A 17,602-nucleotide genomic window follows, 5' to 3' on the forward strand; every position below is an offset into this window, starting at 1 on the left:
AAGTAATGTACTTCAGATGAATTCTTCCCTCTAAAAAATGCTGAGCTAGTCTCCATCCCATTCTGGAAAAATTAAACCATCATTTAATGTAAAATAAGTTCAAAATAAATGGGATCTTAAAATATTTATATATATGGTTTGGGGCAGATCAACTAGGGACTAAGCAGTTTGATTTTTTTTTTTTTTTGTCCTGGCAGTCAGAAAGTATTTAGTAAACTGAAACATTTATCAAACCAGATGAACAGAATGCTCTGCAATTCTTTCTTATGCTACAGTTCAGTGAACAGTAATTTACTTGAAAAATGCCCCAAAAAAAGATTACTATGTTTAATGCAATGCTCTGTGGTAAGAATTGTTACCTATTTATGCAGAAAATAACATAAAAAATGCAAAGGGAAGGGCATATTTCCTCTGACATTTAACCAAAATGTGTTATTTTGATTGATTTGAGCATGAATATTAAACCCAGGTGTGTTCATGGCATGCAGAAATGACAGGTCTGAATTCTGAATTGATATCTTGTCTAAAATGGCAAACGGGTGAAAGGCAGGTAAATGTAAGTACTGCATACACATACTGCTGCAACTTTATTTACTCTTAAAAAATGGAAGAACATCTAACAGTTATGAGTACTGTGGATGATGATTTGCAGTGTAAGGATGCATAAATCAGAGCGTGAGCACCTTTGGTAGCAGAGGGCCTCTGTGTTACTGAAGGCGTTAGGACAGGTCGGCAATCCATCACAAAATTATACTGCTTTCCCTCTGTAGGAAAGAATTAAATGATTTAAAAAATGAAAAAAAAATTATATAAAATAAAAAAATTATAATACTGACTTACAACCTCCCACACTCAGACACCAATGGAAGAAAAAGGCATATATAAGTGACTTTCCTGATACCCCTTGCTAGAAAGTTACATTAGAAAAGCCTGCAAGCTGAAACAGGTGACTATCCAGGAAAAATGAAATAGCATATTTATATATTGCACATATATTTCAGTGACAATCTGCCAACCTTCCATATGAGATTTAATTGTAGGAAAGAAGACAGTGTAGTATGCAACATGTCCATTCCTTGCTCCACTGACATAGGCAGTCATACTCTATTCTTTGTACAGTTTTAAGATACATCACTATCCAGCCACGCTGCTTTGCATGGTATAAGATATGGTCATTAAATCTTCTAGAATATGTTTGGGATATTTTCTATTATGTTCACTTATAGCCTTATCTAACCACAGTGGACCATATTCTAAAACATATATTATATTTATTTAATAGGATGGCCAGCTGAGATTATCATCTGTCAGCTGTAGTCAGAGAATAACTTAAGTGTTAATATATTTGTCTTTCTGAAAATAAATGATGTTTTAATACCAAGTCCATAACTGTTCCGAAATGTAAAGTAAAGAAAAACAAAAAAACACCCTTTCCTTTCTTTTCAGTGCAAACCTTTTCCTCATTTATACAAAGCCCATAGTCCCTCAGGGTCTCCTTACGGCAATTCATGCTGGTTTAACTGCCGTCAAGGCCTGTAGTGCATTTACGCTTGGTTATACTATACATGGTAAGCCTTATACCCATTTTGTACCAAGTGCCGAATGAGTGCAAGAAACTGTGAAAAGTAGATGTGCGACGGCCATCATGAGTATAAAATGGGTACAAAATGGACTGTTGGAAGCTTTAGAAGCCAAAACCAAGTGCAACACTAAAAGAGAAGATACAATGCACAACAGGAGCACTTAGGAAAAGCTAGCCTAATTTACACATGGAGCTTCAAAAACATTAAAACAATGACACATTAACAAAGATGAATGCTTCTAGATGGCTTTTACATAACTGGGTTTACAGATTAAGATTCTCTTATTTGACAGAGTTGGTAAATACACAAATCTGCAACAATAACCCAAAATCATCATATGGCAAATGTGGCCCACAAGAAACATGAAAAAAAAATAAAACAAACACACATTTTTCAAACTGCAAATCAGAGAGCAGTTTAAATAAGAGGGGAAAGTAACAAGAAAAAAAAAGTTAGCTGCCTTTTATAAAGAGATTTCAACCACTGTTCAGATTCTGTTTAGTGTGTTTATTATGGGGGTGAGCCAAGTGTGTGTGTGTACTGCTACACCTAGTGATTTTATGTGCTATTGAAACAATGATAAAAATTATTTTTCCTAAGACACCTAATGGTTTAAAGGGCAACTAAAATCTGAGAAAGAAATTATGCCCTAAGTAATGTACCTCAGTCAGAGGGTTGTCTTACAAACCCCGAAGAACAACAGTCTATTTATAGTAGAGGTTTTGTCCTGCTAAACTTCCCGCAGGTCTATGTGGTTAAATGCATTTAGCAGACACCTCCGCTAAGATGTCGGTCAGCATGCCCTGCTTGCTCTGATTAACTTTTGTATCGTGAACATCAATGGCAGTCCTGAGTGCAAATAGCATGAGCTGAAGAAATCTGGTTTATGGACTGTCAGTGGATGCCACAGCAACAGAGGTAAGGTTGGAGATGTTTGCTGTTATAAGGCTGATGTACTATAGTCAGAATTGCTGGTGCCTTTAAAAAAAGGACCTTGCACAGAGAACAGTCTAAATTTCCAGTCAATACTTCTACATTAAATTCAAGCCAAATACAAAGTTTTATTAGCAACCACCGAGAGCCCATTACCTACTTCAATGTTTGGATATCCAACAATGCACAATGGATATTTACTGAATCCATTACAACCGAAGGCTTTCAGCTCTTCAATAGAAGATAGCCATACTAACAAAAAGGTATGTATTCAGAAACATCAAATGTTTCCCTAAAACTTCAAATTAGGCCCAGCATATACACACACACAAGTACCATTTTGCAGAAATATTAAATTCTGCACAAACACATGCAAGTAAATTCATACATAATATTTACACACACACAAAGCAAGCAGTCCACTGATGGAACAAGGATGCTTGATTGTGGCTCTTACATGAGTTACTCATGTAAAAATGTGCTATTCAGAACTCTGAAGAGCTAGCCTTCCAAAAAGCTGTGTTAGCACACAGGTAAATACTACATGTGGAGGTCCATTCAGATGATAGATGTGCAACTTTGTGCATATAATGTGTATGAAACAAATTCAAACAAAAACTTGTGAGATTGTTATGAAACAGTAAAGTACAATGCCCCTATTTTGGTAAAACAAGCCATCTAGAAGCACTGGTTTGCACCATTTCATCCAACATGTATGACAATTTAACACAAAATGACAATTTAACTTTTTTTTTTTCCTCCTTGTGGAAAGAAGCGCACAAGCAATGGAGCACCAGCTCATCTTCAGTTTACATTCCAAAGCAAAGTGTCCATTTTATTCAACTTCGGAAAAGTTGTGTCAAGAAACAGAGGAAAAAAAAAATATACAAAAAAAAAAAAAAAAAAAAAATTGGATTTTTTTTTTTTTTTAACGGCAGTTAACAGATTTTTGCCGTTTTCAAACAATACAAGTTTTTTTAGTTTTTTTTTGTTTTTTTTTTTCAAGTTTTGGTGTAGAAATATGTGCAGATGCCAATGCTCCCACAAGTGCTTAGTCCAGCAACGAACAAAGTTTTGGTGGGTTCAATTTGGTTAAAAACATTGAAGGTTTCCTCATGTGGCAAGCTGTAGTGCTATGGAAGCCAAAACTTTGTTTACTGTTGGAAAAAATAAAGCAACTTTTTTTCTCCCTTCCAGGAAATGAAAGTGAATTTTTGCCAAGAATCCTTTGGTCTTCTTTTTTGTTTTACCAAACATGATACCTTTCGATAGAGCAAACAACTCTGGACTGGAAGTTCAGCTGAATTTTATCATTTATAATGGTAAATGAAGAGATAGCGATAGTGGTACAGTTTCTTTATCCACCTACTCCTCGATAAGTGAAGACTGAGACATACTACCAATGCCAAAATAAGTAGATTTAAACTTCTACAAGAATGAAACAGGCATTGCAAAATGTTAAGGATCCACTGCAGGAGCCTGGTGAAATTCTCTTCCAGTTGTCAGGTTCCCATAACAAATGACCTGTGTAAGAGCACAGCTGATCATGGGTAGCACCAGGACACCTACGCTTAAGTTGCCATCTTGCTGCTGTTAGGCTTCTTTGATTCACATTCAGAAATTCACTTCTTGTGCAAAACAAGCAGTCTAAGTAGAAAGAATGCCCTCTTAGTTCTATTAAAAACATTAGAAAATATCCAAAATAGGAACCTTTAACCCCTTCCAATGGTTTATCTGCAGAGGGAGGGCATCTGTGCGTAGACTGGATAAGCAAGCCTGACATTGAGAGAATCATTATGTTGTACAAGGGATGTATGCTGGTAATGAAGGACTAACTCTTTAAGTGTACTGTAGAGATTGTATGGCTCTGCAAATCCATACCCCCTTGACGTACTGTAGATGACACAGTGCTTAACATCACCATCAGCCCTGGAAGATAAAATATATACAATCAATACAGCTAACGAAGAGAGTACCCAATATCTACAAACAGAAACACGTCATGTGATGCACATTAAAATGAGCCATTACTGGGATTTAGACAAAGCTATAGCAATAATAGGGACAGCTTAGTTTTATTGTTCTTTATGGATGCGGTTCACACCACTTTTTTCAACGTTAGTTCCCTCAAATCTATAATTACAGGTACCTATGTAAACCCACTTCCTACTCCAATGTCAAAAACTCATTGTAGACTGCAGTGTGCCTTAACCGAGTATGCAGTATCTTCTATGAACATTTACTAGTACATGGGTCTGTGTATAACCACTTTTATAATAATTTTGAATAAGCTCAAAATAACCAAAACACTTACACAACAGAACAGGCATAGCATCCCTTCTTGCTACTTTCTCGAATTAAAAAGGCTCCATCTGGCTTTCCACTGAGTAATTCTTCTGCTTGTATACGGTTGAGATCACCAACGAACCAGGTTTTCTCATCATAATGGGGAAGGTTATCGTCCTCCTCACTTACAAAATAAGTACTACAGAGAAATGTAATAAGGTCAGAAGTCTATAAAATCCAAAAAACTATCATTATATATAGATATATAATAGAAGTCGGCTAGTATTTTAAGCATTTTTTAGAGTTTAAGTGAAGGTAACAGAACAGTAGGCTATGTGGTTCAAGGTTTTGTGTATTAATATAGTATATATTTCACGAGAAGGTAGAATCTATGCAAGAAGATCATATACTAGAACGTGGACCACAACTAATGAATGTAAAGGGAACTCACTCATCAATATTTTCGTTCTTGATTCCCAGCCAGTCATTTATACGCTTTTGCCTCACTCCTTTGTGATTAAGCCATCTGTCAAAAATATATAGGAGAAAACAGGATAAATAAAAAAAAAAAAAAAACGGAGATACAAATGAATCACTTTTTAACGTGTCTTTAAATTAGTGTTTCCAGTCTAGAAAGCAAAACCCTCATTCTGTGTTTAAAGGTGGCATTCATTAATCTTAGTTAATGGGTTTTAATGGGGTAATAGAAATAGTAATTTTTTCAACTGAAGTGGGAAAAAAACCACAACAAATTTGAATATGTGACTAACCACTTTAAATTCAAATCCATCTTGAACCTATGCAATCTAAAAAGATTCACAATCAAGTTTACAACCAAACTGAATAAAACATATATCCAGATAAACTTCCTATTTGCCCAATGAGATTTAGAAGTGTTATAGTACTGGAAAACTATTCAGCAGGGCAAAGGATTTGCAAAGCGGGTTCTGTTAAAGGTGGGGGATAATTTGATTATTTGAATCTGTATCATCAAATTTCCCCAGGTACCTCAGCTAATAAGAGTGAAATACAAATATATACACAAACAGAGAGCAAGAACATTAGACCTTGCAAAGCCCATTAAAGTATTAAAAATACTTACACAAGGTATTGATCTCTTATTTTACGCAGCTGAATAAGATCAGGCTTGATACTGTTCATTTTTTTGTCTATTTCTCTATTGTCTAAAGCTTGTTTCTTCAAGTCTTGTTCCAGGCGTAATTTACTGTCATGTATCTCACCCAAACGAGATTTTAACTTTTCATAATTCATTATAATCCTGTATAAAAATATAATTAAAAAAAATGTATGTATACATATATACAGCAAGATACATTCTAGATCAAGAAACTGGGGACAGAGAATGAGCATTGAATTTTAAATTGTTTCTTTCTTTTTTTTTTTTTTTTGAATGATATCCGTTGATGTAAAATCTTATTTCCATGCTTTTGTATGTAGAGATTGCTTTTATTGTGTTAATGGATATATAAGTCTAATTACATGCATAATATGATATATGATCCAACAGGGGCATAAACCAACAGCCAAGAATGGTTCAGTGGATAGTACATGTTGTTATGTAAACACCCCACTTTTGCTGGTTTTAAAAGAAAGTTGTAATGGTGGCCCAATGTATCTTGAGAAAGGCTCTAGACAGGAAGCAGAATGTCAATACTGGCATAATCTCAAAGTATATTTTAAAAAACCCATGAATGCCCTTATCTTCCAACCATGGATCTGCGGTTTCTCCTTAAGCAGCACCCAGGCATCAAAAGAACAATTTTGGTTAATGAGAATGTGAGTGCAGATAGTTTTCCTTCCTCTAAGCTTCTAGCAGAGTAGGGAAGGAATTGTCTGATTGGGCACATTTTGATGCAGTAACCATTTTGAATTTGTCAGAAAAATATGGGATCAACATTTATTGTTGCCCCTACCAGGGAACAGAGCCTGAACTCTGGTAGTTTTCTTTTTCACTAAATATGCCCCTTGTCAGCACTATGCCACCTTGCACTTGGAGCTCCAGTTGCGGATGCTGGGCTCACTAATGCAGACCAACAGAGTTCCTACATCATGTGCACTCACACACTGAGCTAGCCAGGAGACTCATTATGTGCATGCAGCAAACATGGCGCCGGTGACATAGTGTCAGAGAGGAAACATTTTTTGAAGATACGGTTTCCCTCAACCAGAATACATGCTCTATTTACCTACAGTGGGGGAAACAATCTTTTAGTTATAGGTGCCCTTTAAAGTTAGGCGTTTTTTTTTTTTGTTTTGTTTTTTAAATGCCATGGTAGTGTTGTGTTTGCTGCAATCAAAGTTTCAGTATCAGCAAGAACCTCTCATTTGCAAAAGGTATGCTTAATTCTCTACATGACCATAGCTGAACATACCAATAAATATTTTTTTAAAAAAAAAAGTAACAGTAAAGTCAGTTTGCCTGGGTGCAGATAAAAAAAATAAAATAAAAGTGACATAGTACAGTAGTGTATAACAGATCCTGTTGAGGTTGTTCTAAATTTATTGTGCAGTAAAGTTCCAGTTTCAATCACTAAACTGATCTTCTGTATTCCCCGAGGCAGTTCACAATGTAGTTATCACAAAGCAGATATTTCACTATATTATGACAAATACGTAATGTACAAAAAAAAAAAAAAAAAGTTTGCCCTGTATGCTTCTCTTTATTTTTTAATCTATCTAGTTTTCAAGTTAATTAAAAATCCCCCCATAAAATGCCACATAAGCGAAAGAGTACAAAATGTTCAAAAATCAGCTGACATTTCCATGGCTAGTATTATGGTATTGTAACATGTATTAGTTATATTTCTGCTAGAATCTAAACCTTGGCACAGGTACATTAGAAATTAGTCATCTGAAAGTATATCAACTATTTATAAAACTAGATTATAGTGGCACAGTAGAAATGCTTATTACCTTTCCATTTCCTTTTCATTGCCCTCCCTATTGAAACGCTCCATGTATTCTTTACTATAGCGTTCTTGTGTATGGCACTGTTCTTCAAATATTTTAATAGTCTCGTTAAACGCTTCAATTGCTGTTCTCTTCATCTGAATTTCCTGAAAGACAAAACAGAGTTCAGAGCTGGATGATACATATTATTTTGATCTATAGAAAGGCATCATGAACAGTTCTCTCATTCCAGTACCCCCAAATTGGCATCTGAGTTCATAAAGATCTTCTAACACACACACAAAAAAGAAAACAGCTGAAGGCAAGGTTAAACAAAGTCTCAGTCTTATGCAATGGAACAGCAGCAATTAACAAAAATTTAAAAAAGTGCCAACATATTCCCACAGCACGTACCATAGAACACACCTTACTACAAATAAAATAAAGGTTTTGCTTCTATTATTGGAATATCCTTATTTATTAAGTAGTGAAAATAGCTCTGCCACTTATATTGCCAAAGGAAAATGTAATGGCATGTAATGTATGGGTACATCTGTACTTCAACCCCACCAAACCCAGTGTGATTGACAGAATGGGCAATCCTGTTCACCAGTGAGTGTCCGAAGCTACAGTAAGCACAGCTGGGCTGCAGGGTGGTTTGGGGAGGGGGCTGCATGGATCTTAATTGCTAGTGACAGTCCTATGAATTATAGGAGCGTTTATTTATCACTTTACAATTTAGAGACAGTGATTCAGTGCTGTAAAAACCACCCCACCCCCTTCCTCAAGGTGTCCTACATGTCTAGTCCATAGAGTAGTAAGTTTGAAACCAGCTGACATTTCCTAACCAACTGTCATCATGTCTGATTGCTAGGGTAAGTGAAACCCTAGGAACAAATCCAAAAATCCAAACTAGAGGACTTCAGAAAAAAATAAAACAAACAAAAGTCAGATATTACAAAAAAACAAATGCAATATGAACAACACCATTTAAAACCCTGTTTATGGTTTATATGCAGTGCCAGAACTCTGAGAATGCATAAAGCAAACGATTTATATACCAACTTTTGCAGAAAAGCATACAAGCTACATTAGTAACAAAGCATTTCAGAAAGTAACATCAATATCTCACCACTAGGCAAAAATAAGTAGCACCGCAAGCAGTCTGCATGCATACACACCTGTGACGTTTTAGTATATTCTTCATACAGTTTGTCATACTCTTTGCTTTTATCCTGAAATTGACCATGGTATTCTTGAAGTTTCCTACCAACAGCATCAATGTTATCTTCTTTAACAAGCTGATCCTACAAAAACATTATAAAATTTAATAACACAATTTTAAATATAAAACCACATACATCATATAACACACATTTATTTACATAGGGCCGATATGTCACACAGCACGTTCTAGAAATTGATCATCATTCACATCAGTTCACAAAAAATGTGAAGTTAAAGGTCACTATGTACACCCAGAAAATTATTATTTTCATTTGATGGGCAATGAATCTGCCTGTATGATTTTGGAATATGAAAACTAGGATGTTGGGGATAAATCTACGCAGATAAAGTCATTGATGGACTTGAGCTCAGGACCTCAGTGCTAAGTACTTAACTGCCATTGATAAATACTTCAATAAAATAAAGTGCACATGACACAATGGATAATAACCTTCAATTGTTTCCTTTTTCTCTGCAATAATAAAACAGTACCTTGTACTAGATCCCAACTAAGAAATAATTAATACTTATTGGATGCACAACAATCCTAACGGGTTTAAATTATTTTGTTTTAGCAGACTTAAAAGGTAGAAGATCCGAATTACGGAAAGACCCCTTTTAAAGAAAACCTCAGGTCACAAGCATTCTGGATAAGGGGTCCCATACCTGTACTAAACAAAACAATTAAATTAAAAAAAAAAAAAATGCACTGGTCTATTTAAAATCTTATAAAGAATATATAGTCAGTTAAACAGGAAGATTTTAAAATGAAGAAGAAATGAAGATTCCCACCTGTTGGTATCTTGACACTGGATATAACAATTTTACATCCAGCTTAGGATTGTATTGTGCCAGGGATTCATTTCTATAATGGTTTATCAACTCCACGACAGAGTTAAATGTTAACGGATCAGAAAAACCATATTTGCCATCCTGATGATAAATCTTTATCAGTTTGTTATTGCCCCCTTTCCTAAATTGAAAAAAAAAAAAAAAATTTGCTTATAACATCTTATACAAAACAAACATAGGGGCATATTTATTATAACGTGTAAGACAAAATCATCAGTGATGTTGCTCATAGCAACCAATCAGTAATTAACAGTCACCTACAAGTTAAAAAGCAAAAACAAAAATTTGATTGGTTGCTATGGGCAACATTACCGGTGATGCTGGCTTACAAACTATAATAAATATGCCCCATAGCATAAAACATCAACAAGCAACTTTTAAATGTGATGTTGGATTTAGAGAAGAATACACCCACTATTTAAAACTATTTAAACCAGTCATTGCCATTAGGAATACTTACCTTAGTGTCAAAGTATAATCTCCTTGCACCTTTGTAGATGCATCTCGAACCAGGAAGGTACCATCTGGCATATCACGAAGTTTATCATTTACCTCTTCCCTTTTAAGAAGGAGAGAAACAAGTTTTATAAAGCATTTATAAATATATTCTACATACAAAATACAATTTTTTAGCAGGGCACGTTCACAATAGTGAGTGATTATACTGGACCAATATGGCAAGAATTAATAAGAAACAATTCTAGGCTGTTAACCATAGCATAGTAAAAACAATACTTTTTTTGTAGTTTTGACACAAAAAATGTTTATTACTGTAAATCAACCTAATATTTCTGCAGTTGTTTCAGAGCAGCTGACATCTAGGGAAAGTTTGTAAGGCCTGTGCTGCGCCTCAGCCTGTTTTCCTAACTTGTAAGTGTAAAGGAAGCCATCCTTAGGCCTGTCTAGCACATCTTAATTGAAGTACATGAAGAGAACTAACTGGGAGGCTAATTTTGAAGATGTGCACTTATGGTTAGATTTTTATTCAGAGGTCAATCAGTGAAGGAGAATGCCAACCCATAGGGATGTGCTGTAACATAGCAATGTTCCAGTGGTTCATTACCTGTGCTAATGTAAACTGCAAAGGTCAGCATAATCTGGCCATTTCAGAAATATGTTTTAATAAGCAAAACGTGCACTCCATTGTATTGGTTGCCTTATTATCCATAGACCGCAGCATAACAAAAAAATCCTTTATGACCACTAGGGAAAGTCGACACAGCTATTCCTGATTTGGCAAATTTGCTTTATATAATAGTAATAGTTACTGCATATGCAACAGGAGAAGAATCATGAATGTTGTGTTTCTAAAGATGTTCTGAAATATTACATTACATATGTTTAGTTTTAAGCTGCAACTGTGTTGTCTTTATAAAGGACAAACACAGTTATATAAAAGAAAGATTTTCAGTACAAATGTTTGACGGTAGGCAGCTACTTTATGCCAATGCTGAGTATACTTTAAACCCCCCCCCAAAAAAAAACTAATGATAATCTTGCAAAGCTTCTTTCTGCTTAGTATTCAATATATCTTTTCAGAAAGTTATTAACACCAAAAAAAACTTACCAAGAAATCCAATAAAACCCTTCCCTTTAAGCTGATACATATTACCCCGAATATACTTGCATCATATCTCTCAGTAAAAGTAGGTCAACAGAACCACAGGGCACCACTGAATAATATGATTATAACACGTACCTTGAGATATCTCCCCAGTACCATTCGGCATCCTGAAGAGAAACAGAGTTCTCTTTGCTTCCATCTGTAGACAATGAAGTCATTGATTTTGGTGGCTTAGGAGGAAGTACTGAAGGAAAAAAAAAAAAAGAAAGAGGGGGAAAAAAAAAAAAAATCAATATATTAAATGCCCCAGACAATAAACAGTTGCTTTAATAACTAAATGTGGAAGGACGTACACATGCACTCTCAACCTGTTCTCTATAAAATCAAAATAGGAATTTAATGGAAAGTAATTAGTCCTAAAACACACAACTTGAACTGTTAAAGATTTGATTTTGCCCTGTTACTATGCAAACCTTTACTGTTTAATAACCTACAGAGAATATCAACACCTCAGAATTTAGCAGAATCTGCCAAATTATTATGATACCATACAATACGCAGCCTTTTTAGGGTTGCAACAACATTAATTTGTTGGACCATTGCTTTCAGAAATCTACACACCATTTGTTCTATCTACAGCTCTTAACAGTTTCAGAGTGAACTAATGTAAATATTACAGTTAGAGATTATATAAATGAAAACGACCCTACCCAGTGCAGTAATTGAAACTCTAATAAGGTCTTGGCCTGTAGAATGTACTTCTCCTGCACATGCCATTTATATTGTAGGCAGATTGTGCCAAATTTAAAAAAAAAAAGGCTTAAAAAAAAAAAAAAAAAAAAAAAAAAAAAAAAAAACACACAACCATGTATAAGCCATTACATATCTTAAAAATAAAAATAAATAAAATATCATCAGTGGTTACTTTAAAAAAAAAAAAAAAAAACGCGGAAAAATAGCAAGAAACAATCCATATAATTGCAGATTTAAAGAAGGCCTAAAAAGTAACCAAAATATACAAAACATACTTTAACAAGTATCTGACAAAGTGATTGATTACTACAAACCGTCTAAACCCTTACTGTCGGACCTTAGGGTTGGACTTTTAGCACTCGGAAAATACAAGTGCAATATGTCACATCCAGTCCTGCATAATGAGTATTGCTGAGCTATGTTTGGAGCTTAAAACTGTATTTTCTTCTTAAGATGCTGCATTTGCCCCAAGATCATATAAAGTGCACTGTAGCTCTGCTATTGCATTGTTCTCATTCAGTCCTGACAAGCTTAGACAGCAGAAAAAACATTGTTTATAGTATAAACTTCTATTGTGTGAAGGGGAACTACAGTAATTATAAAGTAAAACAAAAAAAAAAAATATTCAATTACAGATTGTATTTTTTTTTTTATAAATAAAGTATATTTGTGTTTAATACAAATAAAGATATTAAGTTAGCAAGATAATATAACTAATAAAATACTTCTTACAGATTCCTTTTTCTATTTTTTTTGTGGCGGCCATGGATCCAGAAATGTTCGGCTTTGACTGGTCAAGCACCATACTTGTGCACTGAAGTGGTTATACTATAGCTTGCTCTTTAGTAACCCTAATCTTCCCCCCTCCTTTTCCTCCTCCGCAGCACTCACCATCCAACCTGATTTCTGTACTAAATCCCAAATCAGACGCTGTTGGCAAAAACTAATCTCTGAATGGAGACAGAGCTCTAGCCAATCACAGCTCTGTAAAAGAATCGTATGTTCCTGACGTTCAGATGCAGAAAGTAGCTGTGCGGGGGAGCAGCAGGTAGTTTTACCAAAGCTAATCAGTTCCACCAAATAGATGCTCAAGCTCAATTAGTTGCCAGGCAAGCAAGACAGCAAAAAGATACGTTTGGCTCAATAATATTTAGATTTTATTAAATAAAATACTACATGCAAGAATGGCTTACAAGGGATTTGACTGTTTTAGTAGTATATCTAGTGAAGGAAGGATGAAAAGGTAGGAACAATATACATACTGTCTGTTAGCTTGTAAATAAGTAGGAAGTATATAGAAACTGGGCTGCATATTGCACATAACAATAGGAACCAGTGGACAAGAATGTCTTTAAAGCTACATTGGAAAGCACAAGCTCAGTATTTATGTAACTACATGTCAAGCCTGGACCGCTATTGCGAAAAGATCAAAAAATATTGTAAATCTTAAGTCACTCCTTGCCATAAGGAATACTAATAAGAATTAGTCAACCAAACAAAAAACTTAGTTGGGGGATAAGAAATAAATAAGGAGATTAAAATGATTTCAGATTCTAACCAAGGTACTCTGTCGAACCTCAACACACACTTAGGGAAATGTAATTGCAGCTCATACAAGATTACCATGATATAATGCCATAGAGGAATAAAAAGCAAGATAATGTAACATAGATAAATTTATCAGTTAATAAAGCCGAGAAAATATTAACAAAGTTAACACAAAAAAAAAAACTCATCTGCAGCAGAGAAGGGAAAGAAAGGCACAACATGGAATATGACGCCCCTTCTGGACAAAATGTAGAAGATATAAAGACCTTCATACAAAGCCCGCTCTACTTTTGGCTATCCAGAGATTTACAAAGCTAAATAAAAATTTATACAATTGAAAAAAAAAGATGAACAAAAAAAAAAAAAAATTGTTCTTCAAAAAAAATAAAATAAAAATGGGGGATAGGGAAGCAAAACGAACTTAGAAATATTCAGAGACAAAGTGAAGTCGTGGATATAATATTCATCGAATAATACATTTGATTAATACTATTATTGTTGATTATTAACTGAATTAGAAAATGTTAAGCGCATTAACATGAAATTATACTTCAGAAATTAGCATGGCGATATTCTGCATCTCTGAGGTAAACTGCAATAAAAAAAGAATGAATACCCTACTGAAATGAAACGAGGTGCATAGCACTCGGCAACATAAGGATGGATAGAGACCCCAAAACCTAAAGAATATTAACCCCTTGTTTGATACTTCAACATCCCCACTGCAATGCAGAGCGCTTCGGCAGCGCCAGAGTTAAGATTTTGCTAAGATGACGTAGCCAAAACCAGACAATGAACAGAGGCAGCAATAGGCACCACAGATAACAAAAATAATCGGCTATCATATTGTAAGATGAAATAGAAATTGGTAATAGCGCCTTAAATTATAAGATGTGTTAGCACCAATTTCACTCAGGGAAAGGTAACCGAGACAATGGAGAGGGGTCCATTACAAATTAAAGGAAAGAGTGAGAAACGAAACGTAACAGTTATTTTGCACACAAAAAATAAAAATCTCTGGACCACTTGATTAGTCATCTCTTTTAATGACCTGCATAGTGACCAAAGTATATAAACCTTGGTTGGATGTACACTTGTTTAAATAATATAGGTCTAACTGTGTGCCAAACTCAGTAAATTTGAAATAAGCCACATTTCTTAAAAGTTTTGTTAAACAATAAAAGTGGAGGAGGGAAAAAATGGTTTTGGATCTTGCCTTACTTTGTCTATAGAGACTAACATCCAGTTCCGCTAGACTTAGTGCCAAATTCAACAAGGCCTGTGTACTCCTCACCCCCACCTGCATCCTACAGACAGAGCTGTTCAGCAACACAGTTAATCTGCCCAGGGCTTCTAAAGTAATATTTTATTGGCCAAACTAGCCACTGTATCACTGCATCATTCTGCCACTGACCGCAGGGCTAATGATATATATAAGCACTTTGGTTAGAAAAATGGTTTGATGCATAAGCTATTATTTATATCTCCTTGTGTGCAAAATTATTTTTGGTTATGATGTATGCACTTTATCTTCAAACACTAAGCTTTTTAAACAATGGAAAAGTAATAAAACGGCTGTAAAGTTCTACATCGCATTACAATTTATTATGGAAATATACTTTCCGTACAGGCATATAAATAAAGATGAGAAACTCAAACAAAATATGTATTTATAATGCCATACACCTGTAGAAATTGATTGGTTCCAAACATCGCTTGTCTAGTCAAGCAACTTACTTAATATATAGGAATCACAAGGCAAACACCAAGCTGTAAATAATATTCTCTTATATACACTTCTAGCCCATATAACAAAGGCAGAAGCTGGCGAATGCATTAGGAGATAAAGTATAGAGTTAAATTGTGGAAGTGAGAAATGCCACAGAGGACAAAGAAATGAAGGCAGAGAAGTAATACCTAATGTGGCCACTGACAGGTGATGGAACCTTAGCAATTGCTATGGGGATGAGGTAAGTGAAGCAGCAGGAGGAGGGGCAGGAAGGTTCAAATCCAGAATGTCTGCATAAAGTTGGCTTTAGGGAAGGAATATTAACTGGAAAAAAGTGCCAACATATTGTGCAGTTATATGGAAAAAGCTAAATTGCACCTGAAGTGGGGGGGTGGGAGGAATGAAAGGAAAAAAAAAAAATACTTAAAAAATTAAATGCATTTGTCTGAAAATTGTTTTTAATAAAGAATAATGAAAGTTGATCACAATTGTTGCTAATGTTACAAATTTACACAAAACTGCCCCCTGGAAAAAGATGAATAAAAAAAATATTTCAGCTGCAATAAAGTTATAAAATGACTGGTTGAAAATAAATGGAAGGATAAAGAGACGCCTGGGGGTTCCAAACAAAAAATGGGTATAAGTTAAATAAAGCACAAAGAGAACATAAAGCAGGAGGAATCTGCCTCAACATGTCCACACCCCTTTTGTCAGCAAGAAAGTGAGTACTGGAAAATGAAATATATTCAAATGGACAAAAGGTAGAGGGACAGATTCAGGGTGACCCTAATGCATTTCATATGGACCAGAGAGATCAACTGCCCTAACAAAGAATGAAAAATCACAGCTGCTGCAGAACCTCTTGGGTTAAAATATCCATGGCAATTCTAAATGTACGTTCGGATGCAAAAATAAAATATTTACCAGTCCTTCAGCTACTGCTAATCTACAACTCTTGTTCCTCTCGGCTTAATGGTAGCTGGGAGTTGTAGTCCACCAGCAGCTGGAGGGCTGGAAAACTGAGCATCACTTTAATAAGATATAAGATGAGGGCTCCATAAAGTGGGAAGAGAGTGAGCTCCAGTACCTGGGGGGTCCATCTCTATATAAAAGATCAGTTCGGTGGAATAAGGCATCATAACTTCCCTCCAGTCGGCATCATCTTGGTCCATATTCCACACAGTGTTGTACATCGTCTGCCCTCCTGCCTTTAATCCAGACCGATGTCAAGCACGAAAGTCTGAGGTACCCGGGAGCCACAGATGCAGAGCATACAGATGCTGAACAATGGAGCTCTTTTTACCTATTATCAATATGCTTATGATAACGATACAGTCCCGATGCGAGATATAAGAGGCGAGCAATGATACTGACGTGCCCACACTAGCGCCTACAAGATAACTGAAGCACTGAGGGTAGATCCCAGCTCTACTCTCTGCTCCGATCTCCAGCTCTCAGCCGATTACATTTCATTTTAACAGCAGCGTGGGCCAACCGGCAAACTGTCGGAACGTACCATGCTCACGATCAGCGAGGGGGGTGGAATGGATATCTGCGCGACTAGGAAGACACTTCCAACGTTTAAAAAAAATGACCCGTCTATACGTGTCTTTCAAATGCTACAATAGTTTAAAAATAAAGGCATATCTCTTTTTAGACACTAAACAATTATTTTTAACCCTCTCCATACATAAATTACCCCCTCCAACAGGCAGGTAAAACTGCCAACTTGGTACGCCCCATGAGTTGGCAGGGCGCCAGAGCCGTTGGAGAGATGTAAAGGGGGAGGGCTTGTGCAACGCCGGTGCTTGCAGAGGATAGGTTGGCTGGCCTATGCGTGAGGAAGGACGTGATTGGTTGAAAGTGCGTATGTGGGCGGAACCTCTTCGTCCAGTTCATTGCCTTTGTCTGCCTGGAGAGCGCGAGAACTTCGCAGGCGTGAGAACTGCCGCTTCTCCTGTTACCGTGCCCCCCCGCCAGCCAATCAGGACGCAGAGACGTCTGCTGGCGCTTTGCTGGTTGGTTGAGACAGTTACTAAGAGGGACAAAGGGAAAGAGAAAGAGGTTTCTATGAGAAAAAGGGATTAAAGTGACAGTTGAGCTTTTCTGCCCCATAAAACATTTTGCTAAGACGTCGGACGGCTCAGGATAGCAGTTAGCAGACGAAAACGTCCTCTTAATCATTTATTAGGTTTGCTGTACAAGAATACGCAGACT

At 35.9% G+C, this 17,602-nt stretch overlaps 1 protein-coding gene across 1 annotated transcript; it reads right to left on the reverse strand.

Moving 5' to 3' along the window:
• Positions 1-3,507: 3,507 nt before the first annotated feature.
• Positions 3,508-16,816, reverse strand: pik3r3 (phosphoinositide-3-kinase regulatory subunit 3). The gene is made up of 10 exons (NM_001017229.2): positions 16,473-16,816; positions 11,491-11,599; positions 10,252-10,350; positions 9,732-9,912; positions 8,894-9,019; positions 7,737-7,879; positions 5,905-6,081; positions 5,254-5,328; positions 4,831-5,001; positions 3,508-4,445 (listed from the first exon to the last, which is right to left on the reverse strand). The coding sequence occupies exons 1-10, from the start codon at positions 16,576-16,578 to the stop codon at positions 4,247-4,249; spliced, it is 1,386 nt and encodes a 461-aa protein (NP_001017229.1). The 5' UTR covers positions 16,579-16,816; the 3' UTR covers positions 3,508-4,246.
• Positions 16,817-17,602: the final 786 nt, after the last annotated feature.

The sequence above is a fragment of the Xenopus tropicalis genome, chromosome 4 (assembly GCF_000004195.4).
Source record: "Xenopus tropicalis strain Nigerian chromosome 4, UCB_Xtro_10.0, whole genome shotgun sequence".
Lineage (NCBI taxonomy): Eukaryota > Metazoa > Chordata > Amphibia > Anura > Pipidae > Xenopus > Xenopus tropicalis.